This window comes from Lepus europaeus, chromosome 7, assembly GCF_033115175.1.
Source record: "Lepus europaeus isolate LE1 chromosome 7, mLepTim1.pri, whole genome shotgun sequence".
In the NCBI taxonomy this organism is placed as follows: domain Eukaryota; kingdom Metazoa; phylum Chordata; class Mammalia; order Lagomorpha; family Leporidae; genus Lepus; species Lepus europaeus.
The window spans coordinates 31,939,199-31,957,813 of record NC_084833.1 but is presented as its reverse complement, the minus strand read 5'-3'; the positions used below and the strand labels follow the sequence as shown (position 1 = coordinate 31,957,813).

Genomic DNA, 18,615 nt, shown 5'->3' with positions numbered 1-18,615 from the left:
TTAATGGAAACATGTTTTAAAATACATGTTCAATTTTGCATTTTCATGGTTTATTTAAAAAGCTCACTACAATTTATGAGCCTTTTTTTTTACTAAGTACCTTCAGAATATCAAACATGAGATGAATGTGCAGTATTTGCTTATAGACCAATGACTAGCAGTAGAAGTCCTGGTTTGCTCAGTTCTGATGTCAAACTGTGTTGCACAGTTCAATGGAGGGCTGAAGGAACTGAGTTCTTCAAGGAAAGAGTGTGATGTAGTTCGGCACGTTGCTGCCATCTAGCACAAGGCACAGACTCTAGCAGTGTTCTGACTGAACACGTCTGCTGAATGAATTCAAAAATACTGAATAAATGTGAGCAGTTACCGCAGTGGCATCGCACTACCAACGAACAGACAAAACCCGTAATGTAGCCCGTTCCCGTGAGGCGTGGGTCTAGAGCCCCGGCCAAGGCTGATCTCCTTTCCGCCCAATCACAGGGCTCCACTGCGCTTTCAGAGAAACTCAGGGCTTGAAAACCAGAACTACAGAGCAGCGTTCAGGATGAAGTCCGCTCCTCTCCAGGCTCTTGGAGAAGTTGGTTTCTCCTGCCTCTACTTATTGAAAAAGAAATATTAAGCAACAATGATTTGGCATAAACTGACTTCAAACCATGATCACAAGAAGAGTGTTAGAGAAAGCATCTCTCCAAGTGTTGTGTATTGTGGCACTGAAAAAAAAGGCCAACAGAGAACAGAGCAGTAATTGTCAGTGGTTATGGCAGATGGCTGGGTCACCTAAATTGAAGGAAACTGGGGTTGGGGAGTGTTTCGTATCTTGATTGTGATGATAATCTTGTGACATGCTGTTATTTGTAAAGGTTCATAGAACGATATTACAACAACAATGAATTTTATATATGTAAATTCAATTATTTTGTTACATAAGTTTGGAAAAAAAATCTGTAAAGCTGCTCACCAAGGTTGGGTCAATATCCTCAATTGCCAGAAGTCTGTTATATATACTGTGGACCTTCTCATACTTCATGCGACTCTAAGGGAGTAGAGAAGTGAACATAAATATATACTCATAAACAAGCAGCACTGATCCAGATGCTGTACCAACTCATTCACAATGATCCATGCTGTGCAATATAAGCTGAGTACTAAAAACTGATCACTGGGGCTTGTGTTGTTGGTGTAGCAGGTAAACCCGTGGCCTGAAATACTGGCATCCCATTTCGGCACCAGTTTGTGTCCAGTCTGCTCCACTTCTGATCCAGCTCTCTGCTAATGGCCTGGAAAAAGCAGCAGAAGATGGCCCAGGTGCTTGGGCTCATGCTACCCCTGTGGGAGACCTGAAGAAGCTCCTGGCTCCTGGCTTTGGCCTGGCCATCTGGAGAGTAAACTGATGGATGGATGATCTCTCTGTTTCTCCCTCTCTCTCTCAGTAACTCTTATCAAGCAAATAAATCTCTTCTTTTAAAAAAAAAAAATCATTTTATATCATCTCTGTCTAGCAAAAGCAGTATACCTGGCAAGGAAGCAGCCAGTAAAAAAGTTCATTCCCACAATGAAAACTGAACTATAGGGTTGAGTGCTGTGGTGCAGCAGATTAAGTTGCTGCGTGGAACACCCACATCCTATAGCGGAGTGCCTGTAAGAGTCTTGGCTACTTCACTTCCAATCCAGCTTCCTGCTAATGCGCCTGAGAGACAGCTGATGATGACCCAGGTACGTGGGTATCTCCCACACATGTGGAATACCTGGATGACATTTCTGGCTCCTAGCTTTGACTTGACCCAGCCTAACATGTTTGTAGGCCTTTGGAGAGTGAATCAAGGAATGGAAAATATTTCTCTTTTCCTCTCTGCTTTTCAAATTAATTATTAAAGAATTATTATTTTAAAAAACAGTGTGTCCCAAATATTGCATGGAACACATTTATTTAAAATTAAGTTGAATTATAAGAAAGTTCGAGGGGCTGGCACTGTGGCCTAATAGGTTAAGCGATGCTGGCATCCCATATGGGTGCTAGTTCGACTCCTGGATGCTCCCCTTCCCATCCAGCTCCCCACTAATGCACCTGGGAAAGCAGCAGAGGGTGGTCCTAGTGCTTGGGCCCCTGCACCCATGGGGGAGACCCAGAAGCTTTGGCCTGGCCAAAGTGTGGCCATTATGGCCATTTGGGGAGTGAGCCAGCAGATAACAGAAGCTTCCTCTTCCTGTCTCCCTCCTCTTTCAGTAACTCTGCCTTTCAAATAAATAAATCTTTAAAAAAAAAAAAAAAAGTTTAAACATTTTTACTCACCTCTTCATAATCTGCATATGCAAAATACAGAAGCATATTCTTCTTCAATAAAGTGCTTATGGCTCTTTCATATATATTAGCAGCTTCATCACTAAATAATTTGGCATTATTCATATCCTAGGAGAAAAAGAAAGCTCAATAATTTTAACACAGTTGAAAGAGAATAAGATGAATCTGCCATTATATATATATATGAAAACACACCCACACGTACACAATTATGCATTTCTAGATTCTAAAAAAATTCCAGGGGCCAGCGCTGTGGTGCAGCAGGTTAACGCTGTGGCCCTAAGCACCAGCATCCCATATGGGCGCCGGTTCTAGTCCAGGCTGCTCCACTTCCAATCCAGCTCTCTGGCGTGGCCTAGGAAAGCAGTAGAAGATGGCCCAAGTCCTTGGGCCACTGCACCCATGTGGGAGTCCCAGAAGAAGCTCCTGGCTCCTGGCTTCAGATCGGCACAGCTCCAGCCATTGCGGCCATCTGGGGAGTGAACCATCGGATGGAAAACCTCTCTCTCTCTCTCTGCCTCTCCTCTCTCTCTGTAACTCTGACTTTCAAATAAATAAATATTTTTTTAAAAAATTCCAAAAACTTCCTCCATATTTTAACTTACAGAAGAACCATGTAAGCGCTCTAAATGCTTCATCCCTTTAATACATTTAAAAATAGTCACTATATTCTGACTAAGGCAGTCTGTCTAATCAAGTGAGTCTCACTAAGATTCATACTGAAATATATTTAAAATTTTCAACACTTACACTTTATTACCCAAATTCAGTGTTGTGTTTTTCAGCAAATCATTGCTCTATCAAAACCACAAAAACCAAATGTAGGGGAAAAAAGGCATACTCACCCCCTTCTCTGCGAGCAGTTTACTTGATTGCTCAAGATACTGGGCAGCTTCATACCAAATATCAGGATGATGGCCCAGCACAAGTAGGCACTGTTCATAAGCAAACATTACTAAGGGAAGACATTCACAAGTAAGATCTAATTAAACATTATTCGTAACTACCAATACATCACAATTAAGTTATCAGGCTAGGATAGGGTCTGAAATAATAAATAATTAGAAAAAAAAAAAAGCTTTAGTGTTTTAAATTTACAGAATCTTTAGTGATTTCTGGAACCATCATTCAAACAAGCCCCATCTTTCCATCATCTATTAGATTATATTTATTCAGCTCCAACTCGATGCTAGGGAATATGAAAGACACTATGACTCTCTGCCTCTGCCTCTCTGTAACTCTGCTTTTCAAACAAATAAATAAATCTTAAAAAAAAAAAAAAAAAAGAAGAAGGGATGGAAGCTGGTCAGATGGGAAAAGTGGAGTGGAAGAAGGACATGGATAGCTACAAAAATCATGTAGGCAAAAGACAGTATTAGCAAAAGCTTATGGGTGACAGAGCAAGACTGAAGAATTCAAGAAACTTCCAAACTCTAGTCCAGCAGGGGCGGAGCAGTTTGTGTAAGAGTAATGCTCCTCAGGGCCGGCGCTGTGGCGCGCTGTGCTAAGCCGCCGCCTGCAGTGCCAGCGTCCCATATGGGCACCAGTTGGTATCCTCTTCCAATCCAGTTCTCTGCTATGGCCTGGGAAAGCAGTGGAAGATGGCCCAAGTGCTTGGGCCCTGCACCCACGTGGGAGACCTGGAACAAGCTTCTGGCTCCTGGCTTCGGATTGGCCCAGCTCGGGCCACTGCGACCATTTGGGGAATGAACCAGCAAAAGAAGACCCTTTTCTCTGTCTCTGCCTCTCTCTGTAACAATCTCTCAAATAAATAAATAATAAAATCTTTAAAAAAAAAAAGTGAGGCAACTAACACAAGGTATATTTGAAAGTGACCAAAAAGCAAAAGTGGGCCACACCAAGTTAGCTCCATACTCAGTATTGCCTTTTTTTTTTCCAAAGCATATTAGGCCAGCACCACGGCTCACTAGGTTAATCCTCCGCCTGCGGCGCTGGCACCCTGGGTTCTAGTCCAAGTTGGGGCGCCAGATTCTGTCCCGGTTGCTCCTCTTCCAATCCAGCTCTCTGCTGTGGCCCAGGAAGGCAGTGGAGGATGGCCCAAGTGCTTGGGCCCTGCACCCGCATGGGAGACCAGGAGGAGGCACCTGGCTCCTGGCTTCAGATCGGCGCAGCACGCCAGCCATAGCAGGCCACTTGGGGGGTGAACCAACAGAAAAAGGAAGACCTTTCTCTCTGTCTCTCTCTCTCTCACTAACTCCTCCTGTCAAAAAAAAAAAAAAAAAAAAACATATCAATATCTGCAGTTCTGGGATAACTAGAACTCAAACAAATGCTGCATTCTTACTGGCTTGAAGTAACATGGAGTTCTGGGCTATAAGAGCAGATGGAATTGATTCCCAAAAGGAGAGGTGAGAATCTGAAAACTTGGGCATAAAGGTCCCCAAATCTTTCAGAATCCAATTAGATGGTTTGCGTAAACACTTTCAACTTTCCATTATGTGTAGTAATAAAAACTGTCTCAGGACCAAGGGATTTAAACCCTGAAATTAAGAATAAAACTAGAACAGATCCATCCTAATAGTAAAATATGAATCCTGTACACAGTCTAAGTGATGTACCAGTAATTTAATTTTGTGTTAAAATGAAATTCAACATTCTTCAGAGGAGAATGACAGAATCTTTAGAGAATTTACTTTTTCTAAGATTTATTTTATTTATTTGAAAGTCAGAGTTACGGAGAGAGGCAGGGAGAGAGAGAAAAAGAAAGAGAGAAAGAGATCGATCTTCATCTGCTGGTTCACTCCCCTAATGGCAGCAACGGCTGGGGCTGGGCCAAAAGCCAGGAGCCAGGAGTTTCTTCCAGGTCTCCCACGGGGATTCAGGGGCCCAAGCACTTGGGCCATCTTCCACAGCTTTCCTAGGCATAACAGCAGGGAGCTGGATAGGAAGTGGAGCAGCCAGGACTCTACCGGTTCTCATATGGGATGCTGGCATTGCAGGTGGCAGCTTTGCCTGCTAGCCATGACAGCCCTAAGAATTTACTATTTGTACATTCAAACAGTTTTTCTTTTTCTTTTTTTCTTTTTTTTATTTGACAAGTAGAGTTAGACAGCAACAGAGAGAGAGCAGTGAGAGAGAGACAAAAAGGTCTTTCTTCCATTGGTTCACTCCCCAAATGGCCACTATGGCCGGTGCTGCCCTGATCCAAAGCCAGGAGCCAGATTCTTCCTACTGGTCTCCCATGTAGGTGCAGGGCCCAAGCACTTGGGCCATCCTCCACTGCCCTCCGGGGCCACAGCAGCGAGTTGGACTGTAAGAGGAGCAACCGGGACTAGAACCCGGCACCCATATGGGATGCCGGCGCCGCAGGCAGAGGATTAACCATGTGAGCCAAGGCACCAGCCACCTCAAACAGTTTCTAAAATAAGTCAAATGTCTAGACAATGTGATAAAACAGGAAAATGTGAGCCAGAGTCAAGAGGAAAAGCAGTCAAAGGAAACTTACCCCATGATGGCCAGTGGCCCAGACGACTTGGTAACTGCTGTTATGTGTTCAAGAATATAAAGAAAATGGTCTGGCATTGCGGCCCAGTGAGCTAAGCTGCTACCTACAATGTGGACATCACATATCAGAGTGCTAGCTTGAGTCCTGATTGCTCTGCTTCTCATCCAGTTCCCTGGTAACATGCCTGGGAAGGCAATGGCGAATGGCTCAAGTGCTTGTGTCCCTGCCACCCACACGGGAGACCCAGATGGAGTTCTAGGTTCCTAGCTTTTCCAGCTGATGTGGCTATTTGGGGAGTGAACAAGCAAACAGAAAATCTCTCTATTGCTCTGCCTTTCATATAAATAAATAAGTAAATATTTTTAAAAATGCATAAAAAGATGGTAACAAACATACATGGAATCTCAACAGAGAAATAGAAACTGTAAAAAGTTTTTCTCAGATGGAAATTTATAAAAGTGAAAGTATGGTATCTTAAATGAAGAATTCACTAGATGGGCTTAACAGCAGATTACATTTGATAAAACACAGGGCCAGTGAACATGGACACAGATCTACAGAAATTACTGAATCTGAAGAACATAAGAGAAAAAGAGATTAAGAGTAAAAAGGGAGCTTCAGTAACCCACAGGATAATATCAAGTAGCCTAATGTGTAACGGGAACACAGGCTGGTGCATCGTGTTACCTCTTTTTGTTATAAGGGTCTGGTCCTCTGTCCGAAGAGGGTTGCTTTTTTCCCATTGTATGTATTTCTTCCACATATCCACCTGCTGCGCTTCTTGAGGAGTATTCTGAGGAGGCACTGAGGGAGCATTGCGATCCAAACCTTTCATTACAGTCTCATATTCCTAGACAAGAAGCATTGAGAGTTCTTTGTTGAGCCTGGAACAACTCAGATATGTGGGATGGAGTTGTTAAGTTTGAAATACTTACTCAAAATGCCTATTTCTTCCTCCAAATACTATTGTATTAATATAATCTAAAAACAAGTAAGAGTAGGGAGAAAAATATCATAGTATCTACCCAAGAACAGGTTCCCAGGAGTGGATGGACAGAACACCCGTGGGCTGTCTCTGCAGGTGATCCAGGATGTTGACAGGCCACGTGATTAAAGATCTGGCAGCATTACTATCGCCATCTTTGGAGCAACTATATGTGTTTTTAGATTTACATAATTTGCTTTAATAACAGGATATTTTTCCTAACTTCTATGAGTGCCAATGGATGGAAAATAGGCATACAGTATAAAGTCTCTTCTTGAGAGCTACCTCAGAGTAGCACAGTATTTAGATGAGGAGATATGAAGGAAAGATAGGAACTACTTGATCAATTCTACGTAGAACCTGGGCTCTATGCCATCTGTTTCTGTATTCAGAAAAATAATTTCTTCCAAATCCTAATGATTCTATTTTCTTCCTTTAACATATGTACAAGGAGGTATTTCATTTCAAATTATCATCTGTTCAGACACTGTAATGAAGTATTTTTAGTTAAAATACAAAAATATCAACAATGATATAAAACAGGAAAAGTTCTGGTATAAAAACATACTCATAATAATAATAAACAGCCTGCTGGAATTTCCTACCTTTGCCACACGTCTAGCATTCATGTAATCTCTACTCCGATCTTCAATCATTTTTTTAGCTAAATGAATATTGATACCCTAAGGAAAAATGAAAGAAATTATTTTCAAATTAAACACAATATAACCAATTCATTTGCTAAATAACTTTATTTATTTTAAAAGATTTTTTTCAAATAAAATAGAGGCTCAATCACATTACATGCTTCAAGGACCAAGGAGGTGCTATTATGAGTTTCCCTATATCAGGAACTTCTAAAGCTAGGGAATCTGGGGCCGGCGCTGTGGCGCAGCAGGTTAAAGCCCTAGCCTACCACTCCAGCATCCCATGTGGGCGCCGGTCCAAGTCCCGGCTGCTCTACTTGTGATCCAGCTCTCTGCTATGGCCTGGGAAAGCAGTAGAAGATGGCCCAAGTCCTTGGGCCCCTGCACTCACATGGGAGCCCCCAAAGAAGCTCCTGGCTCCTGGCTTTGGATCAGCTCAGCTCTGGCCACTGTGGTCATTTGAGGATTGAACCAGCGGATGGAAGACCTCTCTCTCTAGCGCTACCTCTCTGTAACTCTGTCTTTCAAATAAATAAATTAAATAAATAAATCATTAAAAGAAAAAGGGACTCATTTGGGATACTTCAATTATTTCCTATAAAATTCTACTAATTAAAGAATGATGTGCAGAATCACCTGGATGAATAGCCACAACTAAACTTTTTTTAAAAACCTGTTAGTTGCTTTAATGTCAACCCCAAACGACTTTTTTTTTTTTAAACAGGCAGAATTAGACAGTGAGAGAGAGAGAGACAGAGAGAAAGGTCTTCCTTTTTCCATTGGTTCACCCATCAAGTAGCCGCTACAGCTGGCACGTTGCAGCTGGCATGCTGCACCAATCCGAAGCCAGGAGCCAGGTGCTTCTCCCTGGTCTCCCATGCGGGTGCAGGGCCCAAGGACCTGGGTCATCCTGCACTGCACTCCCGGGCCACAGCAGAGAACTGGACTGGAAGAGGAGCAACCGGGACAGAACCGGTGCTCCAATCAGCACTAGAACCCGGGAACTTTTGCCCTTGCTTTCCTGTACACTCTACAGAGGCTGTACGGGTCACGGTTGCCATTTGCCCTCCATAAATGCTCATCCACTTAGGTGAGTAGAAGCATCTTTTTAGAGTGTATAGACTTCCCAGATCCCAGGACACTTTAGAAAAGAAAGCCCATGCCGTGGCTCACTTGGTTAATCCTCTACCTGCGGCGCTGGCATCCCATATGGACAACTGGGACAGAATCCGGCGCCCTGAGACTAGAAACCCAGGGTGCTCACTACCGCGGCACCAGCCCACAACTCAACTTTAAGAGCCCTTTGTGAACTAGGTCTCTACAGCTTTGCAAAAAACCAGAAGTAACAAGGAAAGGTAAGTAAGCGTTAGCTCTTGTGCCTAGTATTTCTAATGAGTTATCTAAGGATTCTAAGATCTAAGGATTCCTGGTCTCTAATACACTTTCAAAGTGTCTGTGAGAAACAATTTTCATATAATGCTAAGACATTATTTGCCTCTCTTACAATTAAACATACAGTGGAGTTTTCCAGAGGCTACATGATGTTCAGGATCAAAATACATTGAATTCAGAAGCAGATATGAATATCTAGCTGTCTTCTAGTAAGCTAGATATTAAAGAGATTTGCAAAGAGTATAAAACAATGTCACTTGTGAAGTTTTTTTCTCATTTCAGAAAAAATAATTTTTATGTGCAATTAAGTGTAAATAAGGGATTTATTATTCAGTGAATTAATAAGTATCTTGAAAATTTGTCAACTTTAACTTCTAACATGCTATCTACTGATAGATAAATGCTACATTAAAAATAAAAGTTCTGGGTCCGGTGCTGTTGCGTGGCGGATAGGGCCACTGTCTGCAGTTCTGGCACCCAATATGGGCCGTATCCTGGCTTCTCCACTTCCTATCCAGCTCTCTGCTATGGCCTGGGAAAGCAGAGGAAGATGGCCCAAGCCCTTGGGTCCCTGCGCCCGTGTAGGAGACTCGGAAAAACCTCTTGGCTCCTGGCTTTGGATCAGTGCAGCTCCGGCTGCTGTGGCCAATTGGGAAGTGAACCAGTATATGGAAGACCTCTCTCTCTCTTTGCCTCTCCTTCTGTGTGTAACTCTATCAAGTAAAAAAAATAAATCTATAAAAAAAAAAAGTTCTGGTGCTGTGATACAGTGGGTTAAAGCCCCAGCCTGCAGCGCCAGCATCCCATATAGGAACTGGTTCGAGTCCCAGTTGCTCCACTTCTGATCCAGCTCTCTACTATGGCCTGGGAAAGCAGTTGAAAATGGGCCAAATCCTTGGGCCTCTGTACCCACATGGGAGACCTGGAAGAATTTCCTGGTACCTGGCTTCAGATTGACCCAGTGCTGGCCTTTGTGACCATTTGGGGAGTGAACCAGGGGATGGAAGATCTAGCTCTCTGCCTCTGCCTCTCTCTCTGTCAAATAAATAAAATAAATAATTTTTTAAATTCCAATACCAATTTTGAGAGCCACTGCTCATGTTTGCAAGGGAACAATTTCACTACCCTATATAGTGCTTCCAAATAATAAGGCATATATGAGGAATTTATAATGACTGAGCTTATTTAGCATGAATGTTTACATATACAAGCTAATCAGCTTAGTTAGTTAAAGCATGTAGGAATGACAAAAAATTATTGTTTTCAGCTCATCTCATAAATTCAGACTGATAATCACAATACTGTAATTAAATGCAAGAGGTACATAGCAACTGATCATTACCATTTCCATCATAATCCCAAAAAAGATATAATTTCATAGGTCAATTATGTACATGAATGTGCAGCTATGATTGAGCATCAAATAGTTTGTAAAAGTTGTAGCTTTCGCAAAGTATTCTCTAAAAAATATGGAGACTCAAAATTGTAAAAATATTGGGTTTTCCATTCCAATTAATATAGAAAAAGTACAACACTGGTATGCAGGTATCTGATACTAGAAAAGTTAGAATCCACAAATTCACAATGCATAAAAATTAAAATGCCTTGCTTTATAATAATAAACTGTTTGGCCTACTTTACCTCTTCATACTTGTTATAGTCTCTCCAGAGTTGTTCAATGTTGATCATTGGGTTTACACAACCTCGTTGATAAACTCTTCGGACAGCTGTTATTCTCTGGTTTTCTGCATAAGATCCAACAGCTTCCCTTAGAGTGGATAAGAAATACCGTCAGTTACATCGTAGCTAACCTGTTTATATAAGAAAAAAAAAACCATAGCCGGCGCCGCGGCTCAACAGGCTAATCCTCCACCTTGCGGTGCCGGCACACCGGGTTCTAGTCCCGGTCGGGTGCCGGATTCTATCCCAGTTGCCCCTCTTCCAGGCCAGCTCTCTGCTATGGCCCGGGAATGCAGTGGAGGATGGCCCAAGTGCTTGGGCCCTGCACCCACATGGGAGACCAGGAGAAGCACCTGGCTCCTGGCTTCAGATCAGCGCAGTGCGCCGTCCGCAGCACGCCAGCCGTGGCAGCCATTGGAGGGTGAACCAACGGCAAAAGGAAGACCTTTCTCTCTGTCTCTCTCTCTCTCCCCACTCTGTCAAAAAAAAAAAAAAAAAAAAAAAAAAAAAAAAAAAAAAAAGGAAAAAAAAACCCTAGAAATACTTACACGCCTTTTAAGAAATTGATGTAATCCACCCAAATCTAGGAAATAAAATAAAATGTTAATATCTTTCTTAATATTTTCAAATTCAAGTGTATCTGTCAAAAAAATTTAACTATACCTGATAGGACATAATTTCCATTCCAATTTTATCCAGTGCAAAATCATAAGCTTGAGCCATTTTTTCTCTGAAATTAACATGAAAGATGTGGTTTTTTTAAAAAAATTGGTACTAACACGTATCTCCAGCCAAAACATAACTTCTAATTATATGATCAGGACAGCATTTGAACTTTTATTATAAACAAAATTTAAGGATATCTTTTTAAGTATGAAAAAAACAGCTTTTAACTTAAGCTTTCAATGTCATTCATTTATGTACTTTTGTTCCTTTTGTCCATTGCTTGTGGGCTTATCAAAGATAAAGGTCATTCTTTATATTTACATCCTTTAAGTTGTTTAATTTATATGTAGCAAATTCAAGTGTGTAAATATGTGGTTCTGTCAATAAGGAAGTAAGTTACATCTTAAGATTTATAGGTTCTGACATAAAATTTAGGGAGAAAGGACTTCCTCTTCAATATAAGACAATAAAATATAATCAGGAGAAGAGCGTATAGAATCCTACTCACAGAAATAACATGCCTATTTGTTATACATTAAAAATAACATGAGAAATCCTATTATCTCAACTACACAACAATAGACTTGTCAAAGATGCTATCTTGGATCACTTAAACAGTTCACTGCATTATAACCTGTCAAGAGTGGTGACCGAAGTATGGACATGTTTTTAAAAATGTTTTACAAGCTTCGGGGTGCTGGATTCTGTCCCGGTTGCCCCTCTTCCAGGCAAGCTCTCTGCTGTGGCCAGGGAGTGCAGTGGAGGATGGCCCAAGTGCTTGGGCCCTGCACCCCATGGGAGACCAGGAGAAGCACCAGGCTCCTGCCTTCGGATCAGCGCGGTGCGCCGGCTGCAGCACGCCGGCCACTGCGGCCATTGGAGGGTGAACCAACAGCAAAAAGGAAGACCTTTCTCTCTATCTCTCTCTCACTGTCCACTCTGCATGTTAAAAAAAAAAAAAAAAAAAGTCTAGTGTTGCAAAGATAGCGTTTCAGTATAAAAGAGTTTGAGTGATTTAATTCTCGTGAGTAGGGATAATGGCTGTGGCTTTCTTTGAAGCACTTTTTCTAAGGTTGATGATGTTTTAGAAAATTCTAACTTTTGGAAATCCTTAAGTCTCTTTCCACCTGGAGCTAAGAGAGGGTGTGAGTTAGTGGGGCAGACCACGTGCCACATTCTTAAAATCCTGATTTCACTTACTTGTAACTCGGTAGTTTACCCTTGGTTTCTCGGACATATGAAAGATAACACTTCCATAAATCAATGTGCAAAACCTTCATAAGGCATCTCTGAAATAGCTTTGAATACAAGAAAATATTATCAGAATCTGGGTAATTAACTTTCACCCATACATAGATAAAATGGAACATTTAAAAAAATGACTGTCCTCTTATAAATAATTTCCTCTAGTTTTCAGTTTTGACAATTAAAATTATTCTCATGATTTTGGTCAGTAAAGAATATTGGGGCCAGTGCTGTGACATAGTGGGTAAAGCCGCTGCCTGCAGTGCTGGAACCCCATATGGGCACAAGTTCAAGTCCTGGCTGCTCCACCTCTGATCCAGATCTCTGGTATGGCCTGGGAAGGCAGTAGAAAATAGCCCAAGTCCTTGGGCCCCTGCACCCACGTGAGAAACCCGGAAGAAGCTCCTGGCTCCTGGCTTCAGATAGGCCATCTCCACCCGTTGTGGCCATTTGGGAGTGAACCAGCAGATGGAAGACCTCTGTCTCTCTGGTTCTGTAACTGGGCCTTTCAAATAAGTAAATATAGCTTAAAAAAAAAAAAAAAGAATAATTATCCAAAGTTTTTATGGCAAACAATTGTTAGTATGTAAAAAAAGTTGAGAAAGTAAAATGAACTCCTATGAATCACTACCTAGATTCAGTAATTGTTCACATGTATTTGTCATATATATCTTAAAACTTCAGCAAGGAAGTGGGTATTTGGCACAGCTGTTAAGATGCCCACATCCCTTATCAGAGTGCCTAGATCAGAAACCCAAATCCCCTTTGGATTCTAGCTTCATACTAATGTGCACTCTGGCTCAGATCCTGGCTTTGGCTGGTACAGGTATTTGGCAAGTATAGCACTGGATGGAACACATCAGTCTGCCTATCTCTGTCTCCGCTTTTCAAATAAATAAAAATGAATTTTTTTAATAAAAAATCAGTATAAAATTCAAAGTAAATTCAAGAGGACTCACCTTTTCGACCTTGTCATAATTTTTAGCTTTAATCTGAAGAGAAGCAGAGAAAAATACACAATTAACTTCATTCTTTTCGTAGTATTAAATACTATTGAATTTTGGATCAATTTATTGGACTAATTTTTAACCAACCTTACAAATTCTCTCTATACATTCCTAATAATGTTACTCTTCAAAAATAATGAAAGTTTAAACCTCAGACATATACTATTCATTATAAATATGCCTTGTATAAATATTTATACTCATTTACACTGAAATTTTGTAAATTATAAATTTTGTAAAATAGTGAGGAGAAAAATACAAAAACATATACCAGATCTACCCAAATGCCAATTTTACTTTTCTTAAATATCCACTACTAGTATGATTTGAGCAGGGAGAAAAAAAAGGTGGGGGGAAGATTTGCAAATTTTCATTACACATACTCAGTCATTATGATAGACACTGGGGCTACACAATGAACAAATGAACCAGACAGGCCTGGTCTGTGTCTGCCCAAACGGAAGGTCATTAAAAGAAACTATGATAAGCTAAAATGGAATAAGCACATGGGAGCATTTAGGAGGAGCATAAGATCTCAGACTTGGGGAGTTAGAAGTTTTTCTATTTCCTAGAAAATGTTAAGATCCTGTAGATGAGGAGTTCAGTAGAGAAAGGAGGCAGTTGCTCCAGACAAGACAAAGAGCATGTGGGAAGGCCACGGGTGAACATTACTAGATTTCCACTTGAGTATTTTCATTAGATGCTAGGGGAGGGTAGTTGATCAATTGTGTGACGTCAGCGAATTTTATCAAATCTTTGTTCCACCCTGAAAGGTAAATATTTTGGCTCATGATCCTTTTACAGTACAGAGTTTTGTGCTACAGATGAGATTGCTGAAGACTGCCTTTGCTGATAACTTCCTCCCTGAGTTTATAAATCGAGGATATGCCCAAACACAGTCTTTGTCCTTTGAGGCAATTTGGTCAAACTCTGGAGCCTCCTGCACTAGCATCCTGACTATCCATTTAACCTCTTTCTCATCTGAATCAGCAGGTAACAGCACCTATTTTTTAGGGCTAAATGAGGATTCAATGTGTTAATAAATGTGAAAGCTCTGGCAGAGCAATTATCATTTATTAGTTACCACCAATTCTGCTTGGAACTTGGCATGCCTCTTCAATGCAAAACTCAGGTCCATTTTAGCTCAATAATTTTGTTTTAAAAATTATCCTTGTCCAGTTTTCTCCTTCTAGAACTTATATTATACACATTAGGTCTCCTGGGTCTATTCTCAAAATGTTACCTTTACCTTTCATTGAGTTTTTGCTCAATGTTTTAAAATAGTTTGTCCACTAGATTCTCCAGGCTATTAATTTAATCCTGCATGTGACCATTCTCCATTAACCTATTGCTGGATTTTGCTCACAAATACTTAGTTCAGTTCCAGGTTTTTATGTTTAATACTACAATTTGAACCTTGTGTTCCTATTATTTTATTCCAGTTGTTGTCTCTCTCCTCTAGCAGCTCTATTTTGTTTGCTGCTTGTCCTGTTTAACTTTATACTCCTTTCTTGTTACATTCTTAGATGTGGGTCCTTTTTTTGTCTGTTCATTGAACCAGTGTTGGCAGTCCTACAGTATCATAAATGAACCCCTTTGTCTACCATGACAGCTGTGTAGGAGGTGTAGCCTGCAAACAGGTTGCTGCTGGTCCTTTGCCCAGGAACCAGAAAGAAACCTCTGAGTAAGAGCAGGGAGGACTCAGTCTGCCTGTTTTGTTCCTTTTTCATATGCTAGAGGCCAGGCTGATGTCCACATTCATCTGGGGTAGGAAGGCAGGCTTCTTTAAGACTCCCATTGAGCCTGAGGCCGCCTTGTTTCCAGCTGCTCGGCTCAGTTGAGGTCAACAGGCTGAGCTGAAAGCAGGAATGAAGTAGGATATGTTCAAGTCACCAGCTTCCAGGTGCAAATGACCATCTTACAACTGGGCAAGGAAACCAAAACTACTCACTGGGAAAACTGGGAAGAATTATGAGTAGACAATTCCCAGAAGAGAAAGTCTAAATGGTTAAAAAACATACGGTAATATGTACAAATTTCTAAAGTGACAAAGATAATCTGAAATAATAAATGCCACTTTATACATCAAAAAGGAAAAAAACTTTAAAAAGGGTGTTAACACTACTGATGCTATGTAAGGAAGAGATTTTATACAGTGCTAGAGGAAATAGTCATTATTAAAGCCTTTATGGAAATCCAGTGGTAGCAGCAATTCCAATCCTAGGATCTATTCCACAGAAATAAAAACACCAGGATTTAAACCTATTTATACAAGATTAATTACCACAAACTTAGTAGCTGCAAAAAAGTTAAAATGGTAAAGGTCCACCAAGGGGGAAATGGTTTATTAAATTGACACATACACATCATGGATTATGCATCTATATAAAAATACCTAAATCAGGTAACTGGGAGGGATTTCATCTTATTGAAAGAAATATTAAAAATATAATGTGTCCTTATAAAATAATGACTAAAATAAATTTTATGTGAGTATGTATGTTTATGAGCATGAAGAAAAATATGTACACACAAGGATGATAATCAGTTATGGTTAGCAGGGTGATAAAGGTAGAATAGAGATATACTACAAGTATATGATCTCATTTATGCATTTTATTAAAAATTATGTCTAAGAAATTATGTGTAAGAAATATAAATACTCCTTGGCCGGTGCCATGGCTCACTTGGCTAATCCTCTGCCTGTGGCACCAGTACCCCAGGTTCTAGTCCCGGTTAGGGCACTGGATTCTGTCCCGGTTGCTCCTCTTCCAGTCCAGCTCTCTGCTGTGGCCCGGGAGTGCAGTGGAGGATGACTCAAGTGCTTGGACCCTGCACCCGCATGGGAGACCAGGAGGAAGCACCTGGCTCCTGGCTTCAGATTGGCGCAGCACTGGCCATAGCAGTCATTAGTGGAGTGAACCAACAGAAGGAAGACCTCTCTCTCTGTCTCTCTCCCACTGTCTGTAACTCTCTCTGTCTCTCTCTCACTGTCTAACTCTGCCTGTCAAAAGTAAAAATAAATTAAAAATAACTTTAAAAAGAAATATATACTAGTCCTGGTTGGGCGCCGGATTCTATCCTGGTTGCCCCTCTTCCAGGCCAGCTCTCTGCTATGGCCCAGGAAGGCAGTGGAGGATGGCCCAAGTGCTTGGGCCCTGCACCCCATGGGAGACCAGGAGAAGCACCTGGCTCCTGGCTTCGGATCAACGCGATGCGCCAGCCACAGCAGCCATTGGAGGGTGAACCAATGGCAAAAAGGAAGACCTTTCTCTCTGTCTCTCTCTCTCTCTCACTATCCACTCTGCCTGTCAAAAAAAAAAAAAAAGAAAGAAAGAAATATATATACCCCTTTGGGGCTGCCATTGTGGCACAATGGGTTAAGCAGCCAGCTGCAATGTCAGCATCCCATATAGGTGTCAGTTCAAGTCCTGGCTGCTCCACTTTCAATCCAGCTCCCTGCTAATGTGCCTGAGAAAGCAGAAGGACTTGGGCCCCTGCTACCCATGTGGGGAGACTGAGGTGAAGCTCCTGGCTCCGCCTGGTGTGGCCCTGGCCATTGCAGCCATTTCAGAAGTGAATCAGAGGATGGAAGCGCTCTCTCTCCCTCTCTCTCTCTCTGTGACTGCCTTTCAAGCAAGTAAAATAAATATTGGAAAAAAATTTTAAAAAGAGGGGCCAGCACTGTGGTATAGTAGGTTAAGCCTCTGCCTGCAGCACCAGCATCCCATATAGGTGCCAATTCAAGTCGCAGCTGTTCCACTTCTAATCCAGCTCCCTGCTAATGTGCCTGGGAAAGCAGAAGATGGCCCAAGTGCTTAGGCCCCTGCATCCACATTTGAGACCCAGAAGAAGCTCCTGACTCCTCACTTCAGATCAGCCCAGCTCTGGCCATTGCAGCCATCTGGGGAGTGAACTAGCAGATGGAAGATCTCTCTCTCTATAACTCTTCCTCTCAAAAAAAAAAAAAAAAAAATTTACATTTTCTCTCCTAAAAAATTAATTTTGTGCCCTAGATTCATCAGTTATTTCTCCAATTAGCATTAATACTGTAAATATAAGAAAAATATGACATTTTTGACTAATATAGGAACCCTATTTGACAGTTAGTACATGGCTGCTGATAGTCATTAATCAATTCAGCCAATAAGCATTGACAGCCCCTCTACAGAGCCAGTACTGGACATTACCACAGCAATTATCATCTCATTATTTTTAAAACATCATTCAATTAAATAATCATTATCAGTCTTCTTTGGAGATAAAATTTACAGAGTGATAAAAAGAAAAGAATTTGACCACATTGTCAACTACTTAATCTACCCCAGCATCAATTTTCCCACTTACAAAACAGGAATGATAGTAACATCCACTTTAACAAGTTGTTCCAAGGATTGAAAATATAAAGCATCCCAGACATTCCAAGTGCTCATAAATCATACAAATTAAAACTATGAACCACAAGAGTATAAACTTTTCATTACATCTTCCCTAGAAAGAGCTATGTAAACCAAGTAGCCAGAAAGGGAAACACTGTTGTAACTGGCTCCATCTGATTGAAAATCAAGGTTATGGTGCATATCATATTCAGATTCCTTTATTGAGACTAGCACATCAACATGTTATCATCAGCCATCCTAACACCAGATTACTTTTCTTCCTTAAGAAATTATTATACTCCTGTCCATCCTTCCTCTAACCGGGGCAGCCAGGCTGCCTCCTGTCAGATAACTTCAGGGGGAAAACTCAGAAAGGAATTTTTAGTATTTACATCCAAAAAAGTCCTTTGTTCCAGGAGGAGAAGAGGTGGGAAGACAAGACCCATCCCCTTAAAAGCCCCAGCCTAAATGTAAACCAGGCACTCTTTCTCAGGTTCTGTCTGGAGAGGTGCCCATCTGTTCTTACAATGTCCCTACCCTAATAAACCTTGCTATTTTGCTTTCCACTTTAAAAAAAAAAAAAAAGAAAAAAAAAGAAATTATTATCCTAAGTATTATTTACTAATGCTTATATGAAGCATCTTAAAAGTTTCCTTAAGTACACTTAGGTAGTTATGTGCATTTCTACCAGAATCCATTCTACCTGTTAATAAAAGCTCGGTTTAACTTTATTTATTTTTAATTAAGTTAATTTGAAAGAGTTAGCGAGAGGGAGAGAAAGAGAGAGAGAGAAAAAATATCTTCATCTGCTGATTCACTCTCCAAATGGCTCCAACTGCAGGACTGGGC

General features: G+C 41.0%; 1 protein-coding gene across 1 annotated transcript in view; it reads right to left on the bottom strand.

Annotated features, from left to right (window-relative positions):
- CSTF3 (cleavage stimulation factor subunit 3) overlaps nucleotides 1-18,615 on the bottom strand; it is a 91,586-nt gene that overhangs the window by 12,786 nt on the left and 60,185 nt on the right. The window contains exons 4-13 of the mRNA XM_062196333.1: nucleotides 13,340-13,372; nucleotides 12,336-12,433; nucleotides 11,133-11,199; nucleotides 11,018-11,052; nucleotides 10,431-10,557; nucleotides 7,356-7,433; nucleotides 6,453-6,615; nucleotides 3,145-3,254; nucleotides 2,291-2,407; nucleotides 959-1,033 (exon numbers count right to left, since the gene is read on the bottom strand). Of these exons, the coding sequence (XP_062052317.1) occupies nucleotides 959-1,033; nucleotides 2,291-2,407; nucleotides 3,145-3,254; nucleotides 6,453-6,615; nucleotides 7,356-7,433; nucleotides 10,431-10,557; nucleotides 11,018-11,052; nucleotides 11,133-11,199; nucleotides 12,336-12,433; nucleotides 13,340-13,372 (903 nt within the window). The remainder of the gene's footprint in view (nucleotides 1-958; nucleotides 1,034-2,290; nucleotides 2,408-3,144; nucleotides 3,255-6,452; nucleotides 6,616-7,355; nucleotides 7,434-10,430; nucleotides 10,558-11,017; nucleotides 11,053-11,132; nucleotides 11,200-12,335; nucleotides 12,434-13,339; nucleotides 13,373-18,615) is intronic.